Genomic DNA, 17790 nt, shown 5'->3' with positions numbered 1-17790 from the left:
GACACACGCACTTTTGGTGAGAACCCTAGCCATATGCAGCTTCGCTGTAAAACTTCTCATACATTTTGTTTGCCTGCTTCTGCTGTACCGATAGGTGGCACAGGCTTTGTGCTTGCTTTTGTTTTCGCGTCCAAAATCACAGAACGCGAATTAAAAAAGCAGGAAGGTCATTCACGAAGCGTAATAAATGTGGTCTTCAACACTGCGAAAAGGCGCCATATTGGCTCCTGCCCATGCCACCATAAAATTTGCAACTGTGTGTTCACGTATTTTGACGGGTATCCTCTACCCTACTCCCTCATTCTACTCCGGTATTCCCACTGAAGTAACCACAAAAAGGGCAGTGGGGAATTATTATGGAGAATACATAAGCTGAACAGTACAATCTCTATGATTCAAAAGCGTCTTCCACGCGCGTATTCCTTTATTGTTGTTATTCCATCGGGACGCACTTTTTCTTATCACCGTATAATTATTCACAGACGTCAACCCTGCATGCATGATTGAAGACTTGTAACGTAGCCAAAGAAGAAAGGAATGGGCTCCTGAAGACGAAGAAGTGGGAGGCTTAGGAACAGAAATAAACAGTTATGGCCGCCTTATTGGCCAGCCAACTTGTTCTGTTACAATATTTGGCTACGTCGGTACCTTGTGCTACTCGCCTGAGCCGCCCCGAGTTTCCATGCATAATGTGCACTGACATTACAGTTGCCCATGATAAGGCGGTGAACGTCGCACAGGGCGTCTACGGTGAAGAGCGTTCCTGTTCGGTGGAGCGCTGATCATATTGAACACTTACCACACTGCAAGTTTGACTTCATGAAGTCGAATGCTGGCCAGGGCTTTCAAGATTGCCATGAATGTTCCTCAGCATGACGCGGGCGTCGCGCGTTGTGGCGAGTTTCGCGGTGCCACTACCGCAAATCTCGTCTTCACGAAAACCGGAGTAACATCTCATAACCATTATTTAGACGGCCATAGTGCAAGTGCGCTGATGCACGATATAACGAAGTTGCAAGAAACGAATAGTCAGCATAGGCTGCAACTAGTTCATTTTAGTGCAAGCAAACATTCGGCAAATGAGCAAGACACCTATGCAATTTGTCAGGCCGGAGGTTTACGACTGGTCGTACACAAGAACTGCCCAAGAACGGCTTGATTTTACAAGTCCGTCTGTGAGAGGAATGGCTGGCCGGACGGCAAAGACAGTTATGCAGATGTGGCTGTACTTGGGAGGTAATGCAATGAATTGACACGAGCTTTGAACTCATGAAAAAGCTGAACGCTCATGGAACGAGTGGAAACAGAGCTTACTGAGGCGAAAGCCTTATATGTCTCATCGTTCAGCCGACCTTCAAAGTGTTTGAGCTAAAACGCGTCGACGAGACCAAAGGTACAAAGACTATTGTAATCAATGGATCATATCCCGTAAGCATTCAAGACCCTGTAAGAAAGCAAGAAGGATTATTAAGCTAATGAAGTGGATGACTAAGCGAATTAAATAGATGCCAAAGCTTAATAGGAGAGTAGACTAAGCCAATTAAGTGGATGACTCAGGCAAGCCAAAGCAATAGAATTAAAGTTGATGACTAAGGGATTTAAGAAGATGACTTAGCAAATTAAGAGGATAACTATGTGAATTAGATTAATATAATAAGGAGGGATGACAAAGCAAAGTGGAATAAGCGAAATAAGCGGGATTGTATGCGTCATGTGTCCATTCTTAATGCATCAGCTCTTGGGCTTTCGCCTTCAAGTCGACTTAAAGAGAACATAGGAGACCCTATGATTTTTTAAAATTTTATTTCTGTAGGAACAAGCTTCAAAGCTTGGACAATTAAAGGTACATCTTACAAGTTCAAGTCCGCGCCTGTTCTTGACTATGTCTTTGAGAAATGGAGACTTATGCATTTAGCTGCCTCTGCTCTATCGCATACTACACTCATTATGTTGGGACTTCCGGAACACATGCGGTGTTGTGCTCAGCTTCAAAAAGCAAACGCAGAAACGTTACTGCAGAATATGAAAGAGATGTGTTTTAATGTTGAGCATCCTGTAGGAAGTTATGATAGTGGCAGAAAAGTCTATGGAGGAGCAGAATTGCATAGCGTGAAATCCCAAGATGAACTAGCTCCACTGAATAAACAAGTCCCCTAACAGGAGGAGAGCAGGAAGCTAGCTAAACAGACCTCTGATTACGACCTAGCCGAAGAAGAGAAAGCGAGGAAGGTGCCCCTGCAGACGAAGAAGAGGGGGGGGCGTATAGGAACAGAAATAAACAGTGGCGACAGCCTTGTTGACCTGGTAACTTGTTCTGCTACAAGACTGAACCATCAGCTTCCATTGATTTTTTTTTATGTACAGTGCTCAACGAATGAAACACGATACTTGCAGAGCAGAGCAGCCGGAGCCTATTGTGCCACCGGTGACCGTAGGGTTATCTCTGAGGGTGGAACATTTAGTCACAATGCAACAGGAAGGCTCTCGCTTTTATGTGGTGCAAAAATGCATTCACTCGGTGTCATCAGGGGCCATCGATGATGAAAATGAATTAAAAATAAAAGGCCGGCATCCACACACTCCGTGTTTCGCGTTTCAATCGATGAGCTCTGAGCATACGAATGTGTATTTTCTTCAAAGGCCTAGTTGGGGCTGTTTGCTGTCGCCAGTAGAACAGTGGCAATAATCGCAAATGCAGCAGCCAATGAACCGATTAGAGGTCAGGTTATGAAACTGATGAATTGCACTTACTAATTAACAGGTATGTATAAAATTCTCTGAAAGATTGAAAACACAACATGCTGGCACTGTGTTGTGCTACATGTTTTCCAGACCATAGTTACCTTTTTCCCATTTGGGTGACTTTGCGATTGATAATATATTCTGCATCTTCAGAGTCTTCAGAAAATCAACCTTTAATTCTTTCGGGCTCCTCGTATAATTTTTGTTGAGTATATTCCAAAATTGTGGAAAGGCTTTAGCCCAATCTGGCACTCTTCTTTGGTAAATGTTGGCTGCTTGCACTTGAAGATGACTGGCTGCGGTACATAAAAGAAGAAGCATATGAAGGGCCCCATACATAAAATAGTGATAAGGACAACCATGTGCTTTACAATTTTAGAGAGGACCAGCAAGAGAAGGGAAGGTGGGTGAAAGGGCGGAAAGCTTCACCCAGAATTCTGAGCAGGAATGACTGAATGACACAGCATAATACCCTTTGGTTTGACGAGCCCTAAATTGCAAGTGCTTTTCAGCTGGCACTAAAAAACGCCTCGCAGAGCTTGTTCACACCATATATTTCATACATATTAGCAGGGACAAAACTAAACACTTCCAAATTAACTTGCTTGTTTGGCAGGGTATCTATAAGGACGCTCTTAGATTTACTTAAGCGTAGCAAATGTATAAAGTGAGCAATGATAAGTGATATCACGTGAAATATGATATAATTACGGAAATAAATAAAGCCTTCTCGGCAAAGTGTCGGGGCAGTGGCATTTGTAGACGCTCAGCGTTAGCCTCAGGAAGCAGTAGATTCATATTGGATTGACTCAGCGCACACAGCAGTTACTTCATAATGAGAGAAGACTAGATCCGCTTTTAAGATTCCGCTAAAGAAAATGACGGGATCACTGGAGATCTATGCGACTGCATAGCTAGAAGATCTGAAAGCTGGGCGAATTGGTTCAGTTGGACGCAACTCTCAGCATGAGTGTGTGCCTTCATTAGAGTGGACATGTACAATATAGGACAGAAAATGATCTAAGCTAAGATACTAAACACTGCGCAAACATTTTCTCAACAGAGTATCAAATACTTGAATTTTGAAAGTATATGAGATAGCGACGAAGATAATAAGATAAGTATTTTATTATTTTCAAGACACTTTGAAAATACTTAACATTGCGTAAAAAACAAACTTGTCAACCCTGAGGTGCTTTATTTTGTAAACAGTGCAATGGACGCAAAAAAAAACGTTTTTGTTAAGCATCGGAAATGACTGCTTTCCAAAATGCGCTACACAGCCTGCCCCTCTTCTCTATGAAGGTATGGCCGGCGACATTGAAGAGCTGCTCTAAGGATGTGCCCGACGCCACAGCAGAATTGCGCTTCAGACAAAATCATGAAAGGCAGGTATTTTTAAAACGAAGCTTTCTATGTCTCCCTGATTCGTCCGTGAGCGCCGAAAACGCACTGCAGGAAAGCCATCTTACAGAATGGAACTATCTGCGCATCTGCGCACACAACAGAGCAACGGCTGCGCATCTGAGTACACGATAGAACAACGGCGCACGACATCCGTATCGTAGAAGACTACAGTTTACACTCGCAGTTATACTGATCAGAAGAATGGGAACTCCTACGCCACGCTACCCATATGAACTGTATATATCTGCATTGCATTGCGCGCGTCACGCAATGCATTCCCGGCCGTCACCATAGGTATGCCGCGGGTGCAGCGCACGACAGAATGGGCTGCCGTACGCGAACGTTTGCGCGAGCGCGATCGTGACCGTAAGGCCGATCGCGTTTGTTGGCAACGACAGAGCCTCTGACCGTCTACCACAGCGATCACAAGGCAATACTGTGCAAGTGTAGAGTCGTCCGTCAAAGTGTGAGTGTGTGCGTCTAATCAACGGCTACATGGTCTAAAATAAAGGCTATCCAACTTGCCGAAATGTGTCTTCATTCAACTTCAACGTTCAGGAAATACAATCCTAAAGGAGCAATCAAATCACACATGCATAGCATCGGGTCGCTCAGAATTTCTTGGCTTCGCTGCGTGGTCGTTGGCTTTGGACTTTGACTTTGATTCAGATTGCATGGGAGAAAGCTTCGCGTTCCACCATATTTCTTTAAGAAAGGGGCTTTCCGATGGGGGCAAAATGCAGAAAACACCCGTGTACTTAGATTTAGGTGCACGTTAAGGAACCCCAGCTGGTCCAAGTTAATCCGAAGTCCCCCACTACGGCGTGCCTCACAATCATATGTGAATTTGGAACGTAAAACCCTATAATTTAAGAAAGGGGCTTTGATTTTTTAATACTGATGTCACATATTGCACCACACTGTATTACTCAATCTAGGCACGCGCGGAAACCTGCACCTTCCTTTTTTTGCCCACCGACGAGTGGTAGCAGGGGAAAAATATGCGGTTTCCAAGAAGCGTGGCTCTCGCAAAGCTTCTCCACACCTTCCATCGCCATCTCAACACAGACACAATTTCGGCCTCGCGGTGAAGGTAGAATAGCCAGTTCAATGTTACGATTGCGCGGGAATTCCTCTTCCCGGCGGTATTAGTTTTCACGCTTTCCGAGCTCCGTCAGTCGCCTGTGCGACTCTCCGCCTAGGTTATCAGTGGTATCAGCCAGCCGTGAAAAGTCAATAATAAGGATACGCATTGATTCGAGCGGAAGACAATGCTATATTTATACCGGCCCCAGGCCACGATATCGCAGCGATGCGCTCTGGTCAATTGTGTGGAATTTTTATCATCCGCTGCTAGCGCAGGTTGACCCAATGACAAAGCGAGTGTAGCGATGCCCTGGCCACTGACGGAGCTCGATAAGCGCGAGAAGAAATTGCATCGAAAATGTTACCGCTGTGATACCGCGACCCACGTCTATGAGAAGTACAAAACATTATTTTTGGCGTTTAACACGTCATAGGCCTTGCAAGGACGAGATTAATGAACCCTTGTCACAAAAAAAAAAGCATGCTCCGGTTACGTGAGGAAAGCTTTTTGGAAACCAGAAACTCTAGTCAATGGAATAATAGAACTCATTATTGCGCCCATTCAATAGTCCCACCTTTACCACCACTCAATCCTCGCACGAACCAGTATTCCGCGCGATGCGGCATCGGTGAAAAATTGGGAATAATACATTCCCTGTCGAGGTGTGTGGCGTTGAGGGAAGAACGAATACATAACATTTTAGGTATAAATCTTAGAAGGTCTTCGCACTCACACTTCCTATCTGTGAAAACCGCATTTCAACATTTCGAGAGAGAAATGTTTAGTCTGATAGCACCTGGTTGGAAAATAGCTGTGCTGGCCAGAGCCTAAATAAATTTCGCAAGCGGTTTATTGCACTCCCAATAGAGATGTTTATAAATGCCCTTTAGGGTAACTGGCTGAACACTACGATCGCCGTTGGTGACGTGTACACCAGTTCCAGGACGCAAGTGCTCGCTCTCCGCGCACTCCTGCACGCTAACGTCACAGCTGTTCCTACGGCATTCCCTCTCGGCGCCACAGTTCTGTGAAGACTGCCCGCTACGTCTACTCGGCAAGATGCCGACGCCAAAACCGCGGAATGACGCAGAGAAGTAGGTGTACCTGAACATCTAATGTGATAGCATTATGGGTATAGGCTTAGGCACGCCTTTGATTGGCCTGCCTCCAGGGTGGACCCACATTAAATTAGGCTTGCACAAGTATTTCATATTTGCGAATATTGTATGAAATGTTGAGCTATTCAATATTTGGATCAGCTCGAATTTCAGTATTCCAAGTCAGTATTTCAGTATTTTAATTTCAGCATTCGATCGCATTCAAGGCAGGGCTCACGCGGCCGCGCGATACGAAGCAGCCGCCAGAGTAGGCCTCCCCCCGCCCCTTTTTAAGAAGAGGGTGCGTTTTCCTGCCTTGCGCGCACAGCGTACGCTGCGTGAGGATGCTGTATCTACGAGACGAACCCGGTACGTCCGCATCCAAAACAAAACCTGTGGCAAGAGCAAGAGGAGGTCAACCCAGCTCGCCTCCGCCTACCTTCCTCCTCCGCGACGCTTCTGCTCGTTTCTCCTTCCGCTGGGTCTAGTGAGCGCAGCGTCTGGTGAGCAGCGAACTCCTCACGCCCAAGCACTGAAGGCGCCGCAAGAACGAGCCTACTCACGTCTCTTTACTTAAGAATAGTTGCGTAATCGTGTGACCAAAGGAACTGTTTCGGCTCTCACGTCGATACGCGATACGATCTCGCGACCCATGGCTGCCGACTTCGCCTTGAAGATTCCATCGCATGTGACAGTGACAACAATGATCAAATTTTACGCCGCGCACAGTAGAGGAAACTGGACCTGGGAACATAGACGTCTACGGCACCCAACGACCTAGTGTCTTGGATGGGCTGTGCAATGTGTGTGGTAGCCCGTAGTTGCGAAGTGACAGTGGCATAGAACGTTGTTCCTCTTCTGCGGTGCGCCACCACGGCCCCAGCAAATTGTCCCTGGCGTTAGACTGCGCTGAACAATGCTCAAAAGGTCACCAGAGGATTTCTAGCAAACGCAGGACCTGCGTTTTTTAGGGTGCTGCAGCTGTAGCTGTGGTTGTACGCAGTACGCCCATAACTCCTCCGGGAAACGAAAATTGCATTCCGGTGTTTCATTGGCATAGTATCTTAGCTTTCATACGGACCCCTGTGTTGACAAAGGTGCTTCGTTCCGCATATTCTCAGTTTTGATCATTTAAAATTAAATTATGAGTCACTCAGCTTGCGTGTAGACGTTGCATAATTTTTAATGACACTCAAGAAGGAATGGTGAGTCAGCAGCTATATGTAATTTGGTATTATCGCAGTAACAGCAACTTTCAGATTGATAACAGCATTACTTAAGCATTCCCTAAAGCCTTATACGCCCGCACTGGTAGAACCAGGTTTCGTGTGATTAGATGATATCAGAACTAACTACCAACTATTTTATTAGCTGGCACATATAAAATAGTACGGGATTTCTCGGTAAAAGAAAACTAAACATCAGAAGTGGCCTGTACAAGAAATGTAGCAGTATTTAACACAATATGTATTGTCATATCGTAAACGCACCACCTGATTTTTTCAGTACTACATAGTTCATACCGGAGCCCTCAGGCTTATGTTTTGTTTCTGAAGCCGTTGTTGAATTTCCTTGTATCATTTCAAATATCCTCGCATTTACATCGAGCAGCATGCTAGGCGTGCCGCCAAGCAAATGTCTTCAGCCTGTCTCGCTCATGCGTCTAAGGCGCTACACAAAGCAAGAATTTTGATTATGAATCACAATCAGAAAAGCTCTGATACCTTCGCGTGATTTACACAATACTTAAGAGCATCTTAAGAGGAAGCTTACCAACTACTTCAACTGCCTCCAGCTTCATTGAAAGGCAAAGAAACAACTGTCCGTTCTCTCGTCCACTGGTTGGGTACACATAGCCTTGTTCCAGATCTTCCAAGAACCTGGGAACACTGTGCTGCAGCCACACTGTGCCAACGTTCTTCCCTTTCCCGGCCATGAGGACGCCTGAAACATAATTTTGGGTACTTGAGTTTATTTCTTCAAGCATGAACTAATGTGCCGCCAAACGGTGTATTCGGTGGTTGCTGTAGTTTTTTTTTTTTTTTTTTTTTTTTTTTTTGCGAACGGTAACTTAAGGGAAATACCTGTTTTCACATGTCCTCGGCATTAAAGATGCAGTCTACGGTGAACAGAAGTTAATTACCTAATTTAAAATGTGACGAAAGCTATCACACCGGAAGCGATGAAATTTGAGCCCCCATCTTGAACGCCGTAATTGGCAGAAGCGCCTTTTACTGCATGGTATCAGTGTTTGGCGTGCTCAAGTCGCAGATTATATTGTGGGATCAGGACGCGCCGGCATCTACTAGCGACAGCGTTCCGGACACGTTATTTTAGCACAGTTGGCACAGTGCCAGAAGACTGCGGCCTGTAGACGCTGAACGCGTCCGGCGGTGGTCTCTTGAAACCTCGCGAAAGTTAGAGTATCTCTGATCTCCCGAGAATTCCGCCTCTCTAACCTTCCCCTACTTTGGACCCGGACTGGGGTCTATTTTCTTTAAAATAAAGTTGTTCTCTCTCTCTCTCTCCCCTACTGTTGCCGCCTTCGTTACTTTGCCACCAGAGATGGAAACTAATGACGTTTTAAACTTTCAAAACCACGCGAAATAACCATAGTAAATATTACATGAGGGCATTTCAATATTAGATCTGACGTACAAAATATGGCAGAAACGAAGGCATCGAGTACGAATCCTACGTCCAGTACACTAGTAAGGGCCCGGGAGCTCGGTTTTAAACCCTATGTCGCTCAAAACACCTCTGGGCAATCCACAAAACGTCATAGACCTTACTGGAAAGCTCGGATATGGTTTAAATAAGACCATAACTGACTCTCCCCATAGAACGCTGCCATAAAAAAGAACAGCACAAAAAACATGGCTGTTTTAAATGTTGCCATTTGCGTAATGTCGTTCGCGCAACCTCGGTGGACGAATTATGGCATTGGCGAGAAATGCCCGCCACAGACGCCACCGCCACAGCATTCTCCCAAACAGTATACAATCTTTTGTGGCAACAGGAGCCGGACAATGTGGTGTGCAGGGCTCGTGAACGTAACCAAAGCCAGAGTGACGCGTGACACCTATTCAGGGATACCTGTGGCACCAACTGCTCATCGACGATGGCCGTCCATCAATGATGGACGGGTATTACTCTAGCATTTGCGACGGAAAAGTGCCCGATGCAAAGCAAAGGTTGAAAATATAAGATAAAGCAGGTGCAATCACATCTATGACTTATTTTGTCGGAGACACTTGAAAACCATTCACGTCACAATATGTGCTATGTTTAAAGCTGTGAAACAATGACTATGATTTCGCCACATTGTATGGTTGAAAGAAAGCCATTACCAATTATTCGCATTCGACCAACTGCGATGCGCGGGCATTAAAATGAGTCAAAGTGCTGTCAAGAAAGACAGTTAAATCCTTCACACAAACAACTGAGAAAGACCTAAGGTATTTAAACGGAAATTTATACTTGAAGGAATTCCAATATTTTCGGAAATACTTCATTGACGCCACGCGAAGTGTCAGCAGTTTTAAGTGCCGCTCTGTAAAACGCTTTCATTCCGCTATATTGTGAGGTACAATGCACCGATGACCCCAAAGAGGCTGAGTACTCACTTGTCGGGTTTTTTGCCAAAAATAGGTTTAAGCGTCTCCTATTTCGGCCACACCCACCTACAAAAATTTTCGTCGAGTGTACAACGGTTGTTTGATCGCACTGAAGTAATAAGGATTTTCACGGTATTGTAGCCTCTGGAGCGATCCATTCACTTAGTCACAAGACTAATGTATGCAAAATGCCTTTCAGTGTGTCAAAATCGCATGCTGCCTTCAGGTGCCACCCATTATTGACAGTGAACTTGGTATTTTACATATTTTATGTATTTCCTAACTATATAAAGATTGACCTACCTTTCGAATGTCCCCCTCGTGTTCCACTAAAATTTTTCGGTGGCTGATCATTGTATACCACCAATGCGACACCCTGAAAAAACGTAATTATTTCGTGGATAAGCCGTTCAATTTTTTTTGATTTCACAACATGCCCGAAACATATGCCAGCTATTCCTCGTCAACATTGCTGTGGTAAGTGTCCGACGTGGAAAAATGAAAGTAAAATGCCATAGGACAAACTAGCCACTGAAATAGTTCCTTCTATACCTTTATGGTATTTCACCAGAATAATAATGCAGGCTTTCTGCATGACCAGCCTAGCTTGTGGAAGAAAACGTTCCTAACTTACCTTTAGCATATTTTCATCGCACCATTAAAGCGGTAACAGACTTACTCTGAGTGTCACTGCGTACTTGATTTTAATGTCTTCGCGTTGCTCGGTAAGAGACTTGATGGTTGCTGACCTAACGTATATTCTAAATTGCACCCATATCCCCACAGTGAATTGTGTGCTGAAGCATTTGGTATTAGCAAGCGCCGTGAAGTGAAGATCGCTTTGACGACTTCCGCAAAATTGACCTGAGAATCCGATGTAGATATTTAAAACAGACATTTTTTTAAAAAGTATGAAGCACAGAGCGAAGTAAGCGAGCAAAATCAGGTGGACCGAGGTACTCGATTAATTCTAGCGACCACATGAATTGAACTCACAACGAAGTCACGGAAGGCTCAGAAGAAATTCAATATTTTTTATCGGTATAATTGTTATAAATAAAGGTTTTATTTTAGATCAGGTTATGTTTCTGATAAAGGAATAAGGAAAGAAAGATGAACATTACACATCTTGCTGCTGGTGCGACTCGAATATACAATGTTTGCAATGTTCTAAGAAGTGGGTGTGCCTCATCCACCGCTGTAGTCGTTAGTAACGCTTGCTAGAGTCTTTAGGGACAGCTTTATCAGATAAACAAGGGTAAGCGGTAACGGCAAGAAAATGTATATTCGTCGCCATTTTTGAAATGGTAGAAGGCCGCGTAACGCATCGCAAGGTTTCAGCTCCCAGCCCTTGCAATTTATTTTCTCTTCCACTTGTGGTTTCCTCTTAACTGATATTAAAGATATGAAGGTCCTCCTATTGATAACTAATTTTACGCATAAGTTTACATATATATTCTGCTTGCGTAAAACTGCGCTAATGAATTACCTCGAGGCCAAAAGCTGGAAAAAAAGCATTTTCTGCCATTGTAACTCTCTGTGCCCGTGAACTCATATTTGCTCTATACATCCTCACGTGACAAAAGCGGCGTCGAGCATCAGGTTAATTTTGTTATTACCGTTCTAACGTACTCTAAGCAACCTATATACCTGGTGTTTATTCAGTCAATGAACCTTTATTTTCCGTCACAGTGAGCAAAAGGCTGTAGGAGAAAAGGCCGCAGCTTGACGAGCTCCTGAGCCCCATTCCGTTCGACTGAGGTCTAGAATTAAAGGCAGTAACTGCACACAGACTGGACACTATAAGGGTTACATACAGACCTACAAAAAACCGGCGTAACAAAAGCATTTATGAAATAGACAAGTGGCATCACTAAAAGAAAGCAAAAGGTACCGACAGGGAAACAGATGTACAATGTGGGCAAAAAAGGAAAAAATAAAAGAAGGGACAACATTTTCTAATTACAATGAGATTAAGAAAGTGCGCAACTGCAAGTATTCAAAGTACAAAATAATACAGTAGTAACAGAGTAAGCGTACACGCTTGCATTCGTGAAGTAGCACTAAAATATTGCAATACAGAAGTCATTTTGCCAAAACACTGCGGATTTCGGCATCAATACTCGTGCTTATGATAAAGCCTGCAAATGTTATGCTGTTGAGGAGCTTAGGCAAGCAGTGTTGTAGCATCTGGTTTCCATATTTTGTACGTTGTGTGGGAGTATAAATGTGCCTTATATGGCGTAAAGAGTACAGAGGTATAAGAAAGGCCACTGCCGTTATATCAGAAGTAATTGAGATGTTGCGTCTAAGCTCATGCTTGTAGCGAAGTGAAAGACGGACATCGTAGAGACTGCAGAACTCAGCTACATTTGTACTTAAAAAAATCTCGGAGCTTGGGCTATCTCTATGGAGATTACAAATAATTCTAAACGCCTTTTTTGAAGAACATGCAGTTTGTTTAGGCTCTTATAGGTAGCTGTTCCCCAAACTTGGTGACAGTAGTGAAGATGCGACTTAAATTATGATGCGAATAGAAAGTTACACATTGCTACGAAAGGATTTTGCATGACCATATAAAATACCAACGTTACGAGCAACTTTCAGGCAGTTGCAATCCTCATGTGCGTCCCACAGGAGTGTATCTGAAAACCACATACCTAATGTCTACCAGTGCCTCAAAAGTCCCTAAGCGATTATGTCCCTAGGCATCTAGGAGCTCCACGATTGCCATGACAACACCTGCTAAGCGGAAGTCACGTCACCCGCCGAGCCACGTCCCCGCTTTACCTACTAGCAATTGTAAAGTCGCGGGGAAAACTTGGTAACGATTTCTGTATCCTACAAGTCGTAGTGAAGTCTTCTAGAGTAACTGAGTGGCTTACCCTTAGGACTGAGTGGCTTACCCTTAGGGCGGGAACACATTTATATCGTTTTGGATATGTTAACTGTAAATCATTGAAAATGTGCCAGTGGTGAAGACTACAGAATTTTATGTTTGCGGCACCAATTAACTCATGCCGGTCAGTGTCGCCAAATAATATACTAGTGTCGTCAGCGTATATACTAAAGAATACATTGTTGTTAATGATCACGACATCATAAATATAGATATCTAAAAAAGTGGTCCCAAAAGGCTTCCTTAAAGTACCCCTTTTCTAATTGGCCTTGTTCGCGAAACGTGAGGATTGACGCCGACATACTGATACCAATCAGAGACGTAAGAATGGATGAGCTGCAGGGCGTGGACTCTGATGGCCGTGTTTTTCAAGTTTTACAAGAATGATACCGTGATTTATGCTATCAAGAGCCTTCTTAAAGTCTATCAAAATACCTCAAACTAGTTGCTGTGCTTCAAAATGTTTCAGTGGATATTCATTTTGAGTTAGAAGAGCTGGTTCTGTCGAAGAGTGTTTCTTAAATCCGGGCTGTGAAACTGTGATAACATCATTTCCCTCTAGGGAATGAGACAAGCGTCTTCTTATAGCCTTTTCAAACCCTTTAGAGAAGACGGATAGCAATGACATTGGCTTATAACTGGATAACTCTTCATGGCTACCTCTCTTGAATACGGGTATTACTGTAGCTAGTTGCATTTGCGATGCAAAAGTGCCCGCTGCAAAGCAAAGGTTGAAAATATAAGATAAAACAGGTTCAGTCACATGTATGACTTATTTCGTCGGAGACACTTGAAAACCATTCACATAACAAGATGTGCTATGTTTAAAGGTGTGAAACAATAGCTATGCTTACGTTACATTGTATGGTTGAAAGAAAGCCATTACCAATTAGTCGCACGGGACCAACTGCGATGCGCGGGCATTAAAATGAGTCAAAGTGCTGTCAAGCAAGACAAACATCCTTCGCAAAATCCTTCACAAAAACAACTGAGAAAGACATAGGCTACTTAAACAGAAATTTATGCTTGAAGGAATTCCACCAATACTTTTGGAAATACTTCAAGGACGCCACGCGAAGTGTCAGCAGTTTTAAGAGCCGCTCTGTGAAACGCTTTCGTACCTCTATAATGTGAGGTACAATGCACCGATGACACCAAACAGGCTGAGTACTCACTTTGTCAGGTTTTTTGCCAAAAATGAGTTTAAGCGTCTCCTTAACTGGGTTCTTTATGTCATGGTATATATCCGATTGCAACAATGTCCATGTTGGCGTTTTTGAAGTGCTGTCATAATACGCCATTTCACCTCCATGCAATTTCAGATATGTTTTATTGTTTTGGTTTGTCTTTGGAAGCTTGTATAAGATGAACCTAAATGAAAACCAAATGGCATTGACTATCACACATTGAGGTTTGGCCTTTTAAGTGAAAAACACTTAAATTGAGGGCACCCGCTGTTTCTAAGCTCCGCGGGCATATGGGAAGCCCGAGAATACTTAAGATACAGCGCCAGACCACAATACAATTAGGTGATGTTACATAAAAGGGCGTTTCAAAATGCACAGTGTTGTATTTATATAGGCACAAAGGTCGTTTTGATTTGGGAAGAAACATTCAAGTTAGTTTTGCAGAATTTCGAATTTTCAAGCATACTAAAGGGGGCCGAACTTACATTCACGTTCTTATCGACATTTCGTTAAACGAAAGCTTTTAACTGCCGAGGTCTGAAATACGGCTGTGATGGCTTCAGTGCACTAAGCTGCTTTCACTCTGGCCAAGCTTATGTGATCAGGCTCATCACATTTCGTGCGCCAAATGAAACAAGGATTCGTGCTTCGCTACAGCACAAATATTGTAAGTTGGCCAGCATATCCGCATTCGCTTTAATAATGCGATCAGGTCTTCGTTCATAATCTAAAACAATTACAGAAAACATCTTATTTATTTAGCTACAGTTATCGATAACAGGTCGAGATGAGCTGTCAGCCGCGGACATATGAGGCACAAGATAACATGGCGGAGTACAGGGAAGGTGCAGGAAAACTGTCTGACTGAAGAAAACACACACGGTAGATTTCTGTTTTTAAAAGAAAAGCCTTAAAGTTTGGATTGCAACTTCCACGTTCCATTGTCCTCTCGAACGACTTTCTCATCCTGCTTCTTGTGGTTTGTCGCCGTTTACGCAGTCTAGTACCAAAAACTAAACCCAGTTCAACCCAATAGGAAATCTGATGAAACAGCGGACCTGTGGTCTATCAAACGGCGATTTTCTGCATTTTACTGCGACGATGGATGTTATTCGATGGGTTGTTGCTTTTTGCTGCGATTGCTTGTAATGTCATGGTGATTTTCTGCTTTTTACTATGATTGTGGATGTTATTCGGTGGGTGTCTGCGTTGTATTGTGAATATTGAGCTCTGCACTCTGCAGCTGTGCCCAACTCCCGGTCGAGGAAATCTCTCTTGAAGCGGCCATCGGCACTGTCGGTGAAAGAGATCTCTCGGCGCTTGCGTTTTTGGTCTGCCTCTTGCTGGGACAAATCAGGGTTCGCTTTCCTTCAAGTACGCTTGACTTGCGTTTATTTCTTGCTTCGGATTAGCCTCCCGTCACTGCCGTTTCACGTGCGCTTCCCGCCGACGATCCTGGTTGGTAGCGGTCTCCCGGCGGTTACGTCTGGCTTGCGCTTCTTTCTTGCGTAGTTCCGGAACAACCTCCCACCGCTGCCATTTCGCTGCCGATTCCCGTGCTCGAAACGTAGAATTCGCCAGGCGACGGTGCTGCCTCTCTCGGGCGAGCTCCCGCAGCTGCTCGAGCCGAGCGGAATCCATGGCGAGAAAGGGCGCGTGACGGTCACCAAAATGGTCTGGGAACCGGTTTCCACGAGACAGCAGCACCCCTAGCGGTGGGTCTGGGAACGTGTCGCCCTCGTGACACCGGCGGATGGACGGCGCTGCCCCGACCTAAAAGCAAGTTCCTTAAGCGGCCCTTCAAAATAATTATGTGCAACTCAAACCAGCGCTGGCTTGCCCGGTCCTATGGCTTTATTTTCGGCTGACATCATAGAGTCCCCTTGACACGTCTATTGTTCCAACACCCCAAATACGGCCAGAAAAAAAAAATAGAACTATAAAGCCTACAGAAAACGGAGCCAAAGAAAGCATACAGGAAGCATCTGTATTTTTGTACCTTAGAAATAACTATATAATCTATATAATAATAATGTACCTAAAATACCTATACATTTATAACTTATATTCATATATATATATATATATATATATATATATATATATGTTTGTGTGTGTGTATGGCTTTATATTCCTATATATAAGAATACCAACATCATTGGGAACAAAACGAAACGCTGCCACCGGCTGGCTAACAACGGCTACAACAGTCTTGAGGGCACCGGCTCTCTATTTAGAATGGCTGTGGTGAAGGCCGCTAAGGAACACACAGCTCCTGTGCATAACCCTGTCATACCAGGCGCGTCCGATTATGACGCAAGCACAGCTCTAGCATCAGGTAAACTGTATCAACGTTCCATCATGAACTACATCACAGGTTTCATCGGTGAAACAACCGCGCGAAATAAACATGGACCAGGGAGGAACACAGGACGAGCGCTGACCTGTGTTCCTCCCTAGTCCGTGTTTATTTCGAGCTGTTTTTGACCGATGGATTGGTACGAGCTAGCTCGCATTCATACCACTTTAAGTGAATGAAGGTTCGCCGTGACTGCAGAAATTGATAGCCACGTCTATTCCTAAACAGAATAAGGCACGTGACAAACTAGCAAAATCGGTGGTGTATATCTTTCGAACTAACAATTTGTAAGCTAGCGGAAATAATGCTACTAGCAAAGTTGCTTTGGCGGCACGAAGACCGTGACATGTACCACTCCGCATACACTGACTCTGAACTTCAATCTGGTACTGAAGACAGTGTTCGCCACCTCGCAGTCAGTAATTCCAGATGTTTCGTCCCACTTCACCTGCTCAAGGAGAATTATGGCAAATCACATTAGGAAAGCATTTGATTCGGCACCCCCAGGAGGAAATCTTAGGCACAATCTTCCTCTTGGGCGTGTTAGAAAGTACAAGCGAACCTTAACAGTAAAGACAGAAGACGGAGAAAGCGATGGATTCCCTAATAATAGGGCCACCCATGAGGGGTCTGTTGTATATGAAATTGTCTGTAGTATCTCATTAATCTCTCTCGCATGGGAACTGGGAGTGTGACTTACCATATATGCAGATAGTGCAGTCCTCTGAAGCAACCTCCTCAGCGCGACAAAACAGCGCATACACCTCCAAAAAGTCATCGACATGATTGACGCTACCTTTCAAAGATCAATTTAAAGCTGCCTAGCGAGCATACAACGTAAATGTGAATGGCCAGAAAGAGGGTCCTCTACCGCCCAAATTATGTGCATGCTCAGTTAACACTCAGTTAACTCGCGCTCAGCTTCATGACGAATTCAGTGGAATGAAAGTACATGGCATTAAGTTTTCTCAAATGGGCGCGCGGGTCTCTGAGGACAGCGAGTGAGGTCACCAGTCCTAGGCACCACACATGCCACTAGGAGGATTTACGTCCGGGCGCGGGCGTACGGACAAAAGTACTAACTCGACTCGTAAAAGCCGTAATGCAGCCCCGTTAGTGGGTGCGAGCCATGACAGAGGTACATCATCATCATAATCAGCCCGAGCGCTTAAGGTGCTTCGAGTGCGAGCACTAGCAGCTTGCTTAGCGTGGCTACGACGACGACAACGATTACGACAGGAGATGCCGACAGCTCAAGAGCATAAGGTGCTTCGCACCTAAAAATCGGTGCTTGCCCACCAAGGGATCCATGAAAATCAACAGTAGTAGCCCGCTCACGGTCTACTCAGCAGTCAAGAACAGAAACTCGATTGATCGAAAAACAGAAAATTGATC

The 17790-nt window shown here is 44.3% G+C and overlaps 1 protein-coding gene across 3 annotated transcripts in view; it reads right to left on the bottom strand.

Annotated features, from left to right (window-relative positions):
• Window positions 1–17790, bottom strand: part of LOC119452523 (cell-death-related nuclease 7) — a 57363-nt gene that overhangs the window by 17643 nt on the left and 21930 nt on the right. For 2 of the 3 annotated variants that reach the window (XM_049668324.1, XM_049668323.1), the window contains exons 2-4: window positions 14025–14220; window positions 10254–10326; window positions 8107–8277 (exon numbers count right to left, since the gene is read on the bottom strand). In XM_049668324.1, coding sequence (XP_049524281.1) covers window positions 8107–8277; window positions 10254–10326; window positions 14025–14220 — 440 coding nt within the window. Of the gene's footprint in view, window positions 1–2843; window positions 3039–8106; window positions 8278–10253; window positions 10327–14024; window positions 14221–17790 lie in introns of all 3 variants that reach the window. The other variant, XM_037714617.2, reaches the window with a different exon arrangement.

The sequence above is a fragment of the Dermacentor silvarum genome, chromosome 5, assembly GCF_013339745.2.
Source record: "Dermacentor silvarum isolate Dsil-2018 chromosome 5, BIME_Dsil_1.4, whole genome shotgun sequence".
Classification (NCBI taxonomy): Eukaryota; Metazoa; Arthropoda; class Arachnida; order Ixodida; family Ixodidae; genus Dermacentor; species Dermacentor silvarum.
Note: the sequence above shows the minus strand (reverse complement) of the source record. Positions and strands in the feature narration are given on the sequence as shown.